Source organism: Mytilus californianus, unplaced genomic scaffold (assembly GCF_021869535.1).
Source record: "Mytilus californianus isolate M0D057914Y unplaced genomic scaffold, xbMytCali1.0.p SCAF_1, whole genome shotgun sequence".
Classification (NCBI taxonomy): Eukaryota; Metazoa; Mollusca; class Bivalvia; order Mytilida; family Mytilidae; genus Mytilus; species Mytilus californianus.
In genome coordinates, this window is record NW_026262581.1 from 44,691,388 (window position 1) to 44,708,756 (window position 17,369).

The window sequence follows — 17,369 nt, forward strand, 5'->3', positions numbered from 1 at the left end:
CCTATTGTAAAAAATGGTTTAAACGGGAGAAATCTGACAAAAAGTCACTTGATTTCTATTTAAATAAATGTATGAATATTGTTGATATTCGCATATTACATTTCGAAAATAATTTAGAAATAAGTAGGTGATACGCCCATTTCTAGGATTAAAACCAAAATTCAAGTACTATCAAAGCATTTTGTGTTCGAACCGGCCGACAAAGCAGCCAACAATGTGGTGGTGGTATGACGTAAATACTACACGGAAGTCCTTAAGAATGAAATTATACATTCAACTACATTCAAGGCCGTACGCTCCACAGTCATATAGTAAATAATCATGTCACTACCACAGCTCAGCTTAAGGCCTCCTCGGAATGTTTGAAAGTCCCCACTATGTATTGATTACCTAAATTACACAAAAAAAAACCGTAAAATATCGTTTCATCTCGGCCTCTAGTAAGTGTTCTACTACTACTAATCTTTCAGTGCTTTTAACGAGTTCCTTAACTACTATCAAAGAACTTATCGTTAATTTTTGTAATAAAACATATGAAAACAGTGGAATTAATCATTTTTAGACGGTGTAAACAATTCTTTGGATGTTTTAGATAAATCACTTGCATTGGATGGTCCTTGAGATTCGGTTGACAGTTTTGACTTTTCCACTCTTTATACTACACTTCCACACAATCTTATCAAACACAAGTTTTCCTATCTAATTAAATGGTAGTTTGATAAATCAGGTTGCAAATTTATTTGCTGCAACTCACATAAAGCCTTTTTCTCTAATGAGAAAGGTAAATATGCTAGATATACTTACTGGAGGTGTGGCAATTAAGTTTATCGACAGGTTGTAGGTACTCCTATGGGCACCAATTGTGCCCCTTTAATAGCAGACTTATTCCTTTACTGTTACGAATCACAGTTTATGGCCAAACTCAGTAAAGAACTGTCTAAATTCCATTTAATTGATAGATTCAACAACACTTACCGTTATCGTGATGATATTTTTTCTTTAAATAATAAGGATTCTCTAACTATACTACTGAAATTTACCCAAAGGAACTTACTTTAAATAATCTTATATCAACAGCAATAACTGTCCTTTCCTAGATTTAGACATTTCAGTATTACACCAGAAACTCTACACAAAAATTTACGACAAAAGGGATGATTTTTCTTTCCCTATTGTTAATTTTCCCTTTTTGGACGGTGATGTTCCTTTGGCACCGTCTTACGGTTTTTATATATCCCAACTCGTTCGCTATGCTCGTGTTTGTAGCGCCGTTTTGGATTTTAATGAGCGTAATCTATGTATTACTAGTAAATTATTAAGTCAGGGATTTCGTTACCACAAATTACTTAAAACCTGTACTAAATTCTTTCATAGATACAAAGATTTGGTCTGCAAGTTTGGCTGTACCTGCAGAAAATTTATTTCGGCATAGCACGATTTGACGGTGATGTTGTAAACCGAGCCCGGAAATTTAGATACGATCCGGGTAAACCTATCATTCCTTTAAATACACTTATTCTAAAAGGTAACATATTCAACACTGTAATTAAATTTTTGAATATTGATTTTATTGGTGTAAATATTGATTTTGTTATGAGTAAATTAAAACCATACTAAAAATTACACATATGTACTTTCACGGTACTACAATCTGTCGATACTTATAGTTTGGCATTGCACAAGGTCCATGTTTTTCTCTGACTGTTAATGACGTCTTTACACTAAATCCATTGGAAGTTGGATGCCAGTGTACTGATTGATATTTAAGTCTTAGCTACATGATTTTTTTCATTAGTTGTTATTGGCTTTGAACTAGCTGCCAGTAACTGCGAGTACTCTCAGATCTGTATTAAGTGTCTTTTTGTTTTAGGGATGTATAAGTACCCGTTCACGTCCACTTTGTGTTTTTGTTATATGTATTTCTATTTGTATCTATCTGATGAGTTAAGCCTTTTCCAACTGTCCCAGGTTAGGGGGTGGGGGGGGGGGGGTGTTGAGCACTCCCAAACATGTTTAACCCCTCCACATTCTTTACGTGCCTGTCCCAAGTCAGGAGCCTGTAGTTCAGTGGTTGTCGTTGGTTCATGTCTGTCATATTTGTTTTTCGTAAACTGTTTTGTTATAAATTAGGCCGTTAGTTTTCTCAATTGAATTGTTTCATATTTATCTCGTCGGGGCTTTTTATAGCCGACCATACGGTATGGGTTTTCTCATTGTTGAAGGCCGTACTATTGCCTATAATTGCTTACATCCACTTCATTTAAATTTTTGTGGATAGGTGTCTCATTGGCAATCATACCACATCTCCTTATTTCAGTTTAAAATGAACCAAAATAGAAAAAAAAAACCACACACACAAGACTAACAAAGGCTAGAGATTCCTGGCTTGGGACAGGCGCATACATATTTCTATTATAATTTTAATGTAAAAAAAACATTGAGGCGGTTCAAACGTTTGATGTTGAAGAGTGTGTTTAGAATGATAAATATTACTGATATAACAAGAAAAACAACAAAGGAAAACAATGCATAGAAAAACAAACGAAAAGCTTTATATAACTCTTAATTTCATGGTTGTAACATACAAATGTAATTTTAAGAATTGATTGCTTATTTTTATGATTTTATAGGGTGCTTCCACTTTTGACATACACAATGTGCGTCGGTCACCGCTTACACCCCAAGAAAATTATAAAAAAGAAGCTTTCAATTCGTAAATAAATGCAGTGTGGTAAATAAACTTATCGCCAGGATTAAAATTTTGTACGCCAGACGCGCGTTTCAAGGCGTCTACAAAAACTCATCGGTGACGCTCCAATCAAAAATGTTTTAAAGGACAAATAACTTATGAAGTTGACTGAAGGGCATTTAGGACCAAAATCCCGAAAATAAATCACAGCAGGTTTCAGCCTGAAATGCCTATAAATGTAGTTTAAATTTACATAATGGATTTTCAAAAATAGGGTTCAATCATGTATTTATGGGAAAATCAAAATACTTTCTCAAAAAAATACCTGAAGGGAACAAATTAGCTGAAAGATATATAGATTTCTGGAAAACTAACCCTAATTGTAAAAAACTAAGAACGTACAGAAAATTAGAAAAAGATTACAAATTAGAATTCTGTTTTGAATTTCCTTGCCGTTGGAATTCTGTATTTTTGTTAAGTCTTTCGAGGTATGTAATACTAAGGTTATTGGATACAGTACACTAACAATTTAAATGTTCACGTGCTGCTTTTCTTTTTTTTCCAACTAAAACATTTGTACGCATGCTTATATATCCACTTCCTTCAAATTTTTAACATGGCTGCTCGGGTGTTCAAAATTGTCGCAAGCCGACCAACAAAGCTCTTGTTGCAGCCTTTCAAGGTCTATATCTCTTTATTAACTGACAATCAAATCAATATACTGAAGACACAACACTAAATCAACAGCTACATACACGAAGCTATGTTTTGAAAATAAACAAACTGCTTGGAACGTTGAAGGTCAAAAACATGAATGCATAACAAACCAAATTAACATTTTCTTGTGTCATAAGCAATTTATATTTCAACACTTTTTATTTATTTTAATATTTTTATTAATGCACATTGAGACAATTTCCCAAAATGGGGGGGGGGGGAGATGTGGGTTATATATCGTAAAAGGTAAGGCACAGTTGCTTGCCTCTGGCTCTAATTTCACCACATTAATTAAGGAATGACTGTAATATTTTTTCTGTCTATGAAGAAATAACATCAAAAATGTGGTGCACACTGAATAACCTGTGTAGCGGTTTATTTTAAAGTGCACCACATTTTTTATGTTATTTCGAGTAGACAGAAAAAATATTTCAGTCATTTCTTATAATTTAATTCTAAATTCCATTTTAAACCTGAGTAAACCATGAAAAAACGTTGATGACATCACGGTCACATGACAAAATTATGTCTATGAGCTAATAAACAAAACAACGTCAGCCAATCAGAAGACGTGTTACATCCAAAATTAAATTATTAGATTATCGATAGATACTGAGATAGAAAACTTTACTTAGATTCAGCATAGTATAAAAGATACAAACATAAGTTATGATGAGCTTTTTATCGAATATTAAAAAGTATGCAAAACAAATAAAAACACATCATGCATAAAGTCATATAAAACATCTGAATAAAGTCGTGCAACAATCAAAATTTCACATTTCTAGCAACCTTATAAAAACATTTATAAATTTATATTTCTCATCAGAATGTCTATTGCTATTTGTATATTTCTTTTATTGCTTTGCATTCAATTATTATAAATTGATCATAATTGTCAATCTTTTTATTTATAATATTTATGCCCCACCTACCATAGTAGAGGGGCATTATGATTTTCGGTCTCGTTCGTTCGTCCGTCAATCTGTCACGCTTCAGGTTAAAGTTTTTGGTCAAGGTAGTTTTTGATGAAGTTGAAGTCCAATCAACTTGAAACTTAGTACACATGTTCCCTATGATATGATCTTTCTAATTTTAATGCTGAATTAGAGTTTTGACTCCAATTTCACGGTCCACTGAACATAGAAAAAGGATGTTGCGAGTGGGGCATCCGTGTACTATGGAAACATTCTTGTTATTCTGTCGATTGATTCATTTAAACTTGGCTTGGGTCATTTAAATTCATTTCGTTTTTATGTCAGGTAAAATATGTTCAACACAATAAAGTTCCGCTTGGACAATCAACTAAGGTGTTAATTACCGGTCACCATAAACATGTTATTTTAACTGTTATACAAACAAGTATGTTTACACAGCTTTAATCTCTTTTGAAAATGATTAGGTTGCATAAGAAATATATCCAATTTGAATAGTAATCATTAAGTCTGCATGTTAAGAAATTTCTGGGGTCAATTTACATTAATTTTACATCGACGGGACTATAAAGTTTACTCGACTAAACCGAGTATCCTCGAATCAACCGAGTTCGACTCATCACAGGTAAATATGCATTGATCAAACAGGAATTTTACCAGACCAAGAAATTACTTAAGACTCATCCTAGTTTTCGACACAACCGAGTTCGAGACGACGAGGTTCGTCTGTATTTGGTGTATATAGTTATTGTAAGGTGTACATGTCTGTCTGTCTTGATAAGGCTGAAGAATTTCAAAATGTCAGCCTTAAAAAAATTGGGGTTGTAAAAAATTGTAAATTGTTAAGTTCCAGTTGTGGTTTTAATTTTTGTCTGGCCTAGACAGAGTCAAAAAGGGAGACTCAGGTATGTTGTTTCTGGCAGTGGCAGCAGGGTCAACACCATGGAGGTTATTTGGTTCTGCACATTAGTCATGGTTCACTGACTTTGAATGTTTTGCATAGTTTACATGTTTAATTTTGCCATTTGGATTCAATATTTGCAGTATACTACCAAAATTACAAAAAGGCAAGACATATCTCTGTGTCAACACTTATTATCAATGATCTTTTTTTATTATTCCATCATAATTTTCAATAATCATTTTAATGTGAAGAAACTGACTTCTCTTTGTGAATTTAAGGAATGTTAGTAACACCCATTAAGTATAATATTGAACATATTAAAATGGACAGTACTCTGTATTTATAGATGAACATATTAAAATGGACAGTACTCTGTATTTATAGATGAACATATTAAAATGGACAGTACTCTGTATTTATAGATGAACATATTAAAATGGACAGTACTCTGTATTTATAGATCTGTATGTCAGGATAATTGTACAACAATACATGCTCAAATATTACATAAGGAAAAGTGTGTAACTAAGTTTCCTATATTATTTTCAATAAAAAAACTGGTTATATCAAAAACACTACATGTTAAAGTTACATGATTTACCAAGATCTCATTCATTCGTTTAGTTATGCAAATTCTGTGTAAATATCTATATATATATAAAACTGTGAAATACGGTTTATATACTTAATATAATATCTAGATATAAAACTACAAAAGATGATTAATAAATTGAAAAATGAACAGATTTGTACAACCATAATGTTATGTTGCATTTTTGTAGACTGGGACAAGAATAACAAGATGTCAATCAGCAAAAGCAGCAACATATGAAAGTACTATAGAGAATTTACCAGAAACTAGAGTTACAACTTTAGACAATGGTGTTAGAGTGGCAACAGAGGACTCTGGGATACCTACTTGTACTGTAAGTTCTTATTTATGGGGCCTCTGTGGCCTTCTGGTCTAGATTGTTCAACTATAAACAAGGAACTATTTGAATCTGGAATAAATATGAATTCTGGAAAATTGATTAGAAATGTATGATGAAAACTAACCCAACTAAATAGGGTTAGCCATGCGCGCATGGCTAAGGTTAATTTTAATTTCACTATCATTTCAGTATGAACTAACTAACCCCCCTTAGCCATGCACGCATGGCTAACCCTATTTAGTTGGGTTAGTTTTCATCATAAATTAATCATCAATTTTCCAGAATTCAAAATTATTCCAGATCCAAATAATTCCTTGTTTATAGTGTAATGATCACTATCCTGTCAACACTGATATTGTAATTTGGAAACCTCCCTTTTTCTCAAAATGTGTTTATTTACTAGGATTTCCAGTTTTCGTGTCAAAGGTCGTTTTTTTTCTGTCCGGGTACTCCAGCTTCGTCAAACAATAAATTCAGGGGAGGGGCATGATAAAGCCAAGTGTGTTGAAAGTGGCATTAAACTTCACTAATTATTGAATTAATCAATATTAATTTTTGTTTATTAAATACAGAAAAATTGGTCTAAACTAAAACCATGTACAACTGAAATTTTTGTTTAGAATAATACACATATTCAATTAATACAGGCTGCTGGTCTACTTAGGAAGTTAGAGTTCCATTGAAATTGGTTTCAATCATGTCAATGATTTAAACTAAAATGGAAAATTTAAACCATAAATATTTTACCATTCCTGCTTAGTGCTAGTTTTCTAGCTAGGTTTCGAAAAGGGCAGGGTCCTAGATTGAAAAAGGGCACTTTAGAATGTAAACCTTGGACAGATATGGGCATTTCAGATTTATGTCACAGATAACCGACATCTTAGGTTCAAAACAAGGACATATGTATATTGATTGATTGATTGGTGTTTAACGCCCCTTTCACCATTGTTGTGCTATTTTGTGGCAGTCAGACTTTATGGTAGAGAAAGCCAGGGAGAACCACAACCTTCAGTAAATAAACTGACATATGTTTATACATTATACTATAATTAAAGAGGGTCTTCTCAATCTTAAAATACTTAAATGGAAAAATATAAAATCTGAAGCACTGGCAAGTATTTATACATACTGATACAGCATTACAATTTATCATCATGATTATCACTATTGTTTTCTAAACTTTTCGCTCTGATAACTCCAGTCGAATGTTTATCTATCATCTCAAATTCAATGTTTGTTTTTATTTGAACTTTGTACATAGGATGAACAAATTGATGATGATTAAAGTGTTAAGTTGAATTTGGAACAAGCAAGATCTTTTTGTTATGTTTTTGTTTGTTAGTTTGTTGATTTTGGAACAAACAAGATCTTTTGTTAAGTTTTTGGTTCATTCTTTTTTTTGTAACAAACCAGATCTTTTTATTAGTTTGTTGTTTTTGGAACTAAATAGATCTTTTCATTTGGGAATATAGTGCAAAGGTTCTTGATAATGGGAGGTAACTCTAATTTACCATCATCAGGTTTCATGATGAGTTTCTAAATGAAATATATGTAGGGAAGGGTTTTCTGATTTTAAGTAAAGATTATTTAGAATTGTGTTTAAGTGAATGAATCAAGATCTAAAACAAGTGGTTTCAAGGTTGATAGAAGTATTTTTAAATAAGATTGATTTAAAATATTTATTGGATAGAATAATTCTAGAGGTACCTCTATTACTCAAATTTGTACTGGCTTTTTATCCCTGTGAAATTTTGACCAAGTAAAGTACCTTGGTTGTTTCGAAATCAATAATTTAACAAAATATATTGATATGACATTGAAAGAAAGGTACAGGGATGTTGCACATGTTCTGGGACATCATGTGATGGTCTATGAAGAAAAAGGAGGGGGTATTATAATATTTTATTTTGTTCAAATCAGCATATATATATATATATATCTTATATTTATAAATAGAAAACAGTCTTTAGCTTTTGCCTGCATCTACTGATTTTAGGTTGGCCTGTGGATTGATGCTGGAAGTAGGTTTGAAACTGCAAAAAACAATGGAACAGCTCATTTTCTGGAACACATGGCATTCAAGGTAAGTTTTACAGTAGTTTCAGTGCTAACTTTTGGTCAACCTGTAGACCTCAATCCTGCAGTTTTCATAAAGGATGTGATATAAAGTATAAAAATTAAAATGGAACAGATGCTTATATATCTTTAAAAAATAACTCTTCAAACCGGCTTGGTTTCCTGAAAAATTTTGACAAGTGGATAAAGTATTTAAGTTATAGATAATGCATATAAAAGATATATAGCCACCTCAACCTTTCAAAATGAAAAAAAACAACAGTATAATGTGGACATTTCAAATTTATGAGTAGAAGATGTAATATTGAATTTATTATTTCATTCCTCATAGGTTACAGAAATTTTATCATAAATATGAGCAGGTATATGGATATTGGAATTTGCATGCTGTTCCTTTGAAAATGCCTGTTGTTTGATAATTTTCATTTTTTCAATTTTTTGTGCCCCATATATAGGTACAAAGTTGCAGACAGCAAAGAGTATAATGTTTTTGTCACGTCCATCCCGTCTCACCACTTAGTTGTCAACATGATAGTACTGTCAGTTTTCTCAGATTTTTTCAAATTTGGATGAAATAAGCTGCTTTCCACTCAACAAAACCGTAAATGAGTCCAATAAAAAACATTCTGAAATGGATACTAGTTTTTATATGACCGCAAAAAAATTTTGTGGTCGTATATTGGTATGACGTTGGCGTCGTCGTCGTCGTCCGTCGTCGTCACCCGAAGACACATTGGTTTTCGCACTCTAACTTTAGTTTAAGTGAATGGATCTTTTTGAAATTTGACCATAAGGTTAAATACCATTAAAGGAAGGTTGGGATTGATTTTGGGGGTTATGGTGCCAACAGTTAAGGAATTAGGGGCCAAAAAGGGGCCAAAAATAAGCATTTTCTAGTTTCCAGACAATAACTGTGGAACGGTGTATGGATCTCTCTGAAATTATACTACAAGTTTCCATACCACAAAGGGATGGTTAGGATTTGCTTTGGGGGGTTATGGCTCAAACCGTTTAGGAATTAGGGGCAAAAAAGGGGGAAAAACAAGGTTGTCCTGGTTAATGGACAAATACTTTAGTACAAAACATAATTTAAAGCAGTGTAAGGGAGATAAATCAAATACATCATTGAAATTATCTCCCTTACACTGCTTTTAAATTATGTATAAAGTAATGGTTAATGAACAATAAAGATAATTTAAAACAGTGGAAGGGAGGTAATCCAAATACAACGTTTTGGTTACTTCCTTTACACTGCTTTTAAATTATGTTTAAAGAAATGCATATCTATAAAGGAAGACCGGTAAAAATATCTGCAAATGTTGCATCTTTTTTTTATACAAAAAAATCCATATGAAGGTCCAAAGGGTCCAAAATTAAACTTTGTTTGATTTTAGCAAAAATTGAATATATGAGGTTCTTTGATATGCTGAATCTAAACATGTATTTAGATTTTTGATTTCTGGCCCAGTTTTCAAGTTGGTCCAAATTGGGGTCCAAAATTAAACTTTGTTTGATTTCAACAAAAATTGAATATATGGGGTTCTTTGATATGCTGAATCTAACCATGTATTTAGATTTTTTATTTGTGGACCCTGTTATCAAATTGGTTCATATTGAGGTCAAAAGAGTCCAAAATTAAACTTTGTTTGATTTCATCTGAATTTGAATTATTGGGGTTCTTTGATATTCCAAATCTAACCGTGTATTTAGATTTTTAATTTTGGGTCCTGTTTTTTAAATTGGTCTACATTAAGGTCCAAAGGGTCCAAAATTAAACTTAGTTTGATTTTAGCAAAAATTGAATTCTTGGGGTTCTTTGATATGCTGAATCTAAACATGTATTTAGATTTTTGATTATGGGCCCAGTTTTCAAGATAGGGTCCAGTATTTAAACTTTGTTTGATTTCAACAAAAATTGAATATATGGGGTTCTTTGATATGCTGAATCTAAACATGTATTTAGATTTTTGATTATGGGCCCAGTTTTCAAGTTGGTCCAAATTGGGGTCCAAAATTAACTTTGTTTGATTTCAACAAAAATTGAATATATGAGGTTCATTGATATGCTGAATCTAACCATGTATTTAGATTTTTTATTTGTAGGCCCCGCTATCAAATTGGTTCATATTGAGGTCAAAAGGGTCCAAAATTAAACTTTGTTTGATTTCATCAGAAATTGAATTATTGGGGTTCTTTACTATGCCAAATCTAACCGTGTTTTTAGATTTTTAATTTGGGTCCCGTTTTTTAAATTGGTCTTCATTGAGGTCCAAAGGGTCCAAAATTAAACTTAGTTTGATTTTAACAAAAATTGAATTCTTAGGGTTCTTTGATATGCTGAATCTAAACATGTGTTTAGATTTTTGATTATGGGCCCAGTTTTCAAGTTGGTCCAAGTTGGGGTCCAAAATTAAACTTTTTTTGATTTCAACAAAAATTGAATATATGGGGTTCTTTGATATGCTGAATCTAACCATGAATTTAGATTTTTTATTTGTGGGCCCCGCTATCAAATTGGTTCATATTGAGGTCAAAAGGGTCCAAAATTAAACTTTGTTTGATTTCATCAAAAATTGAATTATTGGGGTTCTTTGATATTCCAAATCTAACCGTGTATTTAGATTTTTAATTTTAAGTCCCGTTTTTTAAATTGGTCTACATTAAGGTCCAAAGGGTCCAAAATTATACTTAGTTTGATTTTAGCAAAAATTGAATTCTTAGGGTTCTTTGATATGCTGAATCTAAACATGTGTTTAGATTTTTGATTATGGGCCCAGTTTTCAAGTTTGTCCAAGTTGGGGTCCAAAATTAAACTTTGTTTGATTTTAACAAAAATTGAATATATGGGGTTCTTTGATATGCTGAATCTAACCATGTATTTTGATTTTGGACATTGGACCATAATAGGTAAATTAAGAAAAATTCAAGTTCTAAGACCACATTCTTTCTGTGTCAGAAACCTATGCTGTGTCAAATATTTAATAACAATCCAAATTCAGAGCTGTATCAAGCTTGAATGTTGTGTCCATACTTGCCCCAACTGTTCAGGATTCAACCTCTGCGGTCGTATCAAGCTGCGCCCCAGCGAAGCATTTTATTTAGATATGTTGGGCTTGTAAAAATTTGTCATGGGCATAGGACCTTTGATTTCTATTTACTCAATCCTCATCAAATTTGTATGAAGATTCCCATTTTTTGTTGGTTAATCAGAAATAATCTGAAATAGAAGACCATTTTTGGGAGTATGCTTGTAAAAATATCTCATATTAATTATGTGGGATGCTTGGGGTATGTGAGGTTGCTCAATAAAGATTCTTCATACAATTTTGCATATAATCTATTCCAGGGAACAAAGAAAAGATCACAGACAGATTTAGAGCTGGAAGTAGAAAATATGGGTGCACATTTAAATGCATATACCTCAAGAGAACAGACTGTGTATTATGCTAAATCATTCTCCAAAGATGTAAATAAAGGTTTGTATGAGTATAAAAGTTAAATAGGGTGTCATGATGAAGTGTTATATAAATATAAAGTGATGAGTAATTTATATTTACATTCTCTTCCATATAAAGACCACAGCAGCAATTGGTATACAGAAATTTCACCAAACTTAGCTTAAAATTGCCCAAAGGTAAAAGATACCCCTTTCAATTTTTTGGTCAGTGCCTCAAAGGTCAAGGTCACAGTGCCTGTTAGTAAACTGAAATGTAGGAATAAGTTTTAAATCAGGAAAAAAACCTTTAGAACTATTAATCAGATCTTAACCAAGCTGTAAGGGATAAATCACATTTGTGTGAAAGGATTTTTTATTTTGATTTTGAGGTCATTTTAATGATGTCTTTTTAAGAATATGTCCACATTCGCCAAACATTGTTTGAAAATATTCTTAATGAAAGTTTAATAAGATATTATTGCTTAAGAACCTTAAAGAGTCAAATAAGAATAACAAGCATAGCGCTGAGTGGCTTCAGTTCTTCAAGTATGATTTTCTAGTACCTTGATAGATAATTTGGACATGACCAAGACAGTCTCACATGTTTTTAATGATTTGTTACAGCTATGGATATATTGTCTGATATCTTACAAAACAGTACATTGGGAGAACAGGAGATAGAAAGAGAACGTGGAGTTATTCTTAGAGAAATGCAAGTAAGTAGTCTGTTATCTTACAAAACAGTACATTAGGAGAACAGGAGATAGAAAGAGAACATGGAGTTATTCTTAGAGAAATGCAGGTAAGTAGTCTGTTATCTAACAAAACAGTACATTAGGAGAACAGGAGATAGAAAGAGAACGTGGAGTTATTCTTAGAGAAATGCAAGTAAGTAGTCTGATATCTTACAAAACAGTACATTAGGAGAACAGGAGATAGAAAGAGAACATGGAGTTATTCTTAGAGAAATGCAAGTAAGTAGTCTGTTATCTTACAAAACAGTACATTAGGAGAACAGGAGATAGAAAGAGAATGTGGAGTTATTCTTAGAGAAATGCAAGTAAGTAGTCTGTTATCTCACAAAACAGTACATTGGGAGAACAGGAGATAGAAAGAGAACGTGGAGTTATTCTTAGAGAAATGCAGGTAAGTAGTCTGTTATCTTACAAAACAGTACATTAAGAGAACAGGAGATAGAAAGAGAACGTGGAGTTATTCTTAGAGAAATGCAAGTAAGTAGTCTGTTATCTTACAAAACAGTACATTGGGAGAACAGGAGATAGAAAGAGAACGTGGAGTTATTCTTAGAGAAATGCAAGAAAGTAGTTATTCTTAGAGAAATGCAAGTAAGTAGTCTGTTATCTTACAAAACAGTACATTGGGAGAACAGGAGATAGAAAGAGAACGTGGAGTTATTCTTAGAGAAATGCAAGTAAGTAGTTATTCTTAGAGAAATGCAAGTAAGTAGTCTGTTATCTTACAAAACAGTACATTGGGAGAACAGGAGATAGAAAGAGAACGTGGAGTTATTCTTAGAGAAATGCAAGTAAGTAGTCTGTTATCTTACAAAACAGTACATTGGGAGAACAGGAGAAAGAAGGAGAACGTGGAGTTATTCTTTGAGAAATGCAGGTAAGTAGTCTGATATCTTACAAAACAGTACATTGGGAGAACAGGAGATAGAAAGAGAACGTGGAGTTATTCTTAGAGAAATGCAAGTAAGTAGTTATTCTTAGAGAAATGCAAGTAAGTAGTCTGTTATCTTACAAAACAGTACATTGGGAGAACAGGAGATAGAAAGAGAACGTGGAGTTATTCTTAGAGAAATGCAGGTAAGTAGTCTGTTATCTTACAAAACAGTACATTAGGAGAACAGGAGATAGAAAGAGAACGTGGAGTTATTCTTAGAGAAATGCAAGTAAGTAGTCTGTTATCTTACAAAACAGTACATTAGGAGAACAGGAGATAGAAAGAGAACATGGAGTTATTCTTAGAGAAATGCAGGTGAGTAGTCTGTTATCTAACAAAACAGTACATTAGGAGAACAGGAGATAGAAGGAGAACATGGAGTTATTCTTTGAGAAATGCAGGTAAGTAGTCTGATATCTTACAAAACAGTACATTGGGAGAACAGGAGATAGAAAGAGAACGTGGAGTTATTATTAGAGAAATGCAGGTAAGTAGTCTGTTATCTTACAAAACAGTACATTAGGAGAACAGGAGATAGAAAGAGAACATGGAGTTATTCTTAGAGAAATGCAGGTGAGTAGTCTGTTATCTTACAAAACAGTACATTGGGAGAACAGGAGATAGAAGGAGAACATGGAGTTATTCTTTGAGAAATGCAGGTAAGTAGTCTGATATCTTACAAAACAGTACATTGGGAGAACAGGAGATAGAAAGAGAACGTGGAGTTATTATTAGAGAAATGCAGGTAAGTAGTCTGATATCTTACAAAACAGTACATTGGGAGAACAGGAGATAGAAAGAGAACGTGGAGTTATTCTTAGAGAAATGCAGGTAAGTAGTCTGTTATCTTACAAAACAGTACATTAGGAGAACAGGAGATAGAAAGAGAACGTGGAGTTATTCTTAGAGAAATGCAAGTAAGTAGTCTGTTATCTTACAAAACAGTACATTAGGAGAACAGGAGATAGAAAGAGAACATGGAGTTATTCTTAGAGAAATGCAGGTGAGTAGTCTGTTATCTAACAAAACAGTACATTAGGAGAACAGGAGATAGAAGGAGAACATGGAGTTATTCTTTGAGAAATGCAGGTAAGTAGTCTGATATCTTACAAAACAGTACATTGGGAGAACAGGAGATAGAAAGAGAACGTGGAGTTATTATTAGAGAAATGCAGGTAAGTAGTCTGTTATCTTACAAAACAGTACATTAGGAGAACAGGAGATAGAAAGAGAACATGGAGTTATTCTTAGAGAAATGCAGGTGAGTAGTCTGTTATCTTACAAAACAGTACATTGGGAGAACAGGAGATAGAAGGAGAACATGGAGTTATTCTTTGAGAAATGCAGGTAAGTAGTCTGATATCTTACAAAACAGTACATTGGGAGAACAGGAGATAGAAAGAGAACGTGGAGTTATTATTAGAGAAATGCAGGTAAGTAGTCTGATATCTTACAAAACAGTACATTGGGAGAACAGGAGATAGAAAGAGAACGTGGAGTTATTCTTAGAGAAATGCAGGTAAGTAGTCTGTTATCTTACAAAACAGTACATTAGGAGAACAGGAGATAGAAAGAGAACATTCTTAGAGAAATGCAGGTAAGTAGTCTGATATCTTACAAAACAGTACATTAGGAGAACAGGAGATAGAAAGAGAACGTGGAGTTATTCTTAGAGAAATGCAGGTAAGTAGTCTGTTATCTTACAAAACAGTACATTAGGAGAACAGGAGATAGAAAGAGAACGTGGAGTTATTCTTAGAGAAATGCTGGTAAGTAGTCTGTTATCTTACAAAACAGTACATTGGGAGAACAGGAGATAGAAAGAGAACGTGGAGTTATTCTTAGAGAAATGCAAGTAAGTAGTCTGATATCTTACAAAACAGTACATTAGGAGAACAGGAGATAGAAAGAGAACGTGGAGTTATTCTTAGAGAAATGCAAGTAAGTAGTCTGTTATCTTACAAAACAGTACATTAGAACAGGAGATAGAAAGAGAACATGGAGTTATTCTTAGAGAAATGCAGGTAAGTAGTCTGTTATCTTACAAAACAGTACATTAGGAGAACAGGAGATAGAAAGAGAACGTGGAGTTATTCTTAGAGAAATGCAGGTAAGTAGTCTGTTATCTTACAAAACAGTACATTAGAACAGGAGATAGAAAGAGAACGTGGAGTTATCCTTAGAGAAATGCAGGTAAGTAGTCTGTTATCTTACAATCAGTACATTGGGAGAACAGGAGATAGAAAGAGAACGTGGAGTTATTCTTAGAGAAATGCAGGTAAGTAGTCTGTTATCTTACAAAACAGTACATTAGGAGAACAGGAGATAGAAAGAGAACGTGGAGTTATTCTTAGAGAAATGCAGGTATGATAAATTTGTTATCAATTAAAATTATTGGTATCACCTTTCTTTCTAATTAATGCTTAATTAAGCATTTCAATTTTTGTTGGGCCTTCAAAGAAAGTTGCAGAAGTGAGACATAGCTATTCAGCATTCTGTTATTGGCATGTGAGTCTTGTCAACATTTAGGTATAGTCTGTGGTTAAATTATTTTTTAGACATCAACAACTTTGTCAAACCATTATGGAATATTAGGAAGCATGGAAGGAGCTTCTTGGTGATCAAAATAGACTATCAAGAGCAAATTTTGTAAACTATTTTTTCTTCATTGTACCATATTTTACTGAAATAATTTATTTGGCTCAGTATTTTTTTGCATAATTCGTAGTAACCAGTAAGGTTAAAGTTTTTTAGACATCAATAACTTTGTCAAACTATCATGGAATTTTACATAACGTTGACTCTTTTTTATCAAAAGACAATATCCAAAGCAAATTTAAAAAAAAAAATTGTTTTCATTTTTCTGTATTTAACTTATAAATTGACATAGTTTTTTGCATTTAACCTTTGAATACAGTCTTAGATTAAAGTTTTTTAGACACCAATTATGTTGTCAAACCGTCGAATTTTATGAAATATGAACATAAGTTTCTTTGTGATAAATGTTTTTTGGCAATCAATATTACACTTTGACACTGACAGCAGCAATCGCAGATGAGACACAGGACTGCACTGAACCCAAACCATTTTTTTTTTACCATGCTTTTGCATTTTTTATAAGTATTTTTTGTTTCATGCTAATTATCACTTTGCTTCCTTTACATTATGTTACCCCCATTCTAGGAGTGTTGGTTATAATGCATTCACATATAAATAAGAAGATGTGGTATGAGTGCCAATGAGTTAACTCTCCATCCAAGTCACAATGTGAAAAAAGTAAACAATTATAGGTTAAAATACGGCCTTCAACATGGAGCCTTGGCTCACACCGAACAGCAAGCTATAAAGTGCCCAAAAATGCTAGTGTAAAACAAATCAAACAGGAAAACCAACGGTCTAATCTATATAAAAAACGAGAAACAAGAAACACTTATGAACCACATCAACAAACAACCACTGAACAACAGGCTCCTGACTTAGAACAGGTGCATACAAATGCAGCGGATTTAAAAGCTTTAACAGGCATCAACATACACCCTAACCTGAAACAGTTGTGTAACATTACAACATAAAAAGACACACTATAAAATATCAATTGAAATGGCTTAACTCATTCAAAAAGACATAATAACAAAAACAAGTGAACAAATAAATTTGATCTATGACACAATATAAATACAATTTTAATAAATAAATTTAAATATAAAATTTTATTGTTAGGAGTACGGAAATATTTTGTCTGTTCTTCAGTTTATCCAAAAAAATATTTCTACCACACATTTTTCAGTCCTATTTAACAGAATGACTTCGTATTTGGTCAGCAGCTTGACAGTGATGAGTTAAAAAGTGTTTGAACTTTTCAGTTCTGTCAGACACCAATTTCCTATTTGCTGATAAATTTTTCTATAATGAATAAACTTTAAATTTTCATCACACATTTCTAAAGTACTTCTGAACAGAATGACTTCATATTTAGTCAGCAGCATGGCAG

The 17,369-nt window shown here is 32.7% G+C and overlaps 1 protein-coding gene across 1 annotated transcript in view; it reads left to right on the forward strand.

Moving 5' to 3' along the window:
• The first annotated feature begins 3,267 nt into the window (after window positions 1-3,267).
• The window catches only part of LOC127702304 (mitochondrial-processing peptidase subunit beta-like), a 30,827-nt gene continuing 16,725 nt past the window's right edge, over window positions 3,268-17,369 (forward strand). The window contains exons 1-5 of the mRNA XM_052206443.1: window positions 3,268-3,371; window positions 6,028-6,171; window positions 8,174-8,260; window positions 11,600-11,729; window positions 12,314-12,405. Of these exons, the coding sequence (XP_052062403.1) occupies window positions 3,306-3,371; window positions 6,028-6,171; window positions 8,174-8,260; window positions 11,600-11,729; window positions 12,314-12,405 (519 nt within the window). The 5' untranslated portion in view covers window positions 3,268-3,305. The remainder of the gene's footprint in view (window positions 3,372-6,027; window positions 6,172-8,173; window positions 8,261-11,599; window positions 11,730-12,313; window positions 12,406-17,369) is intronic.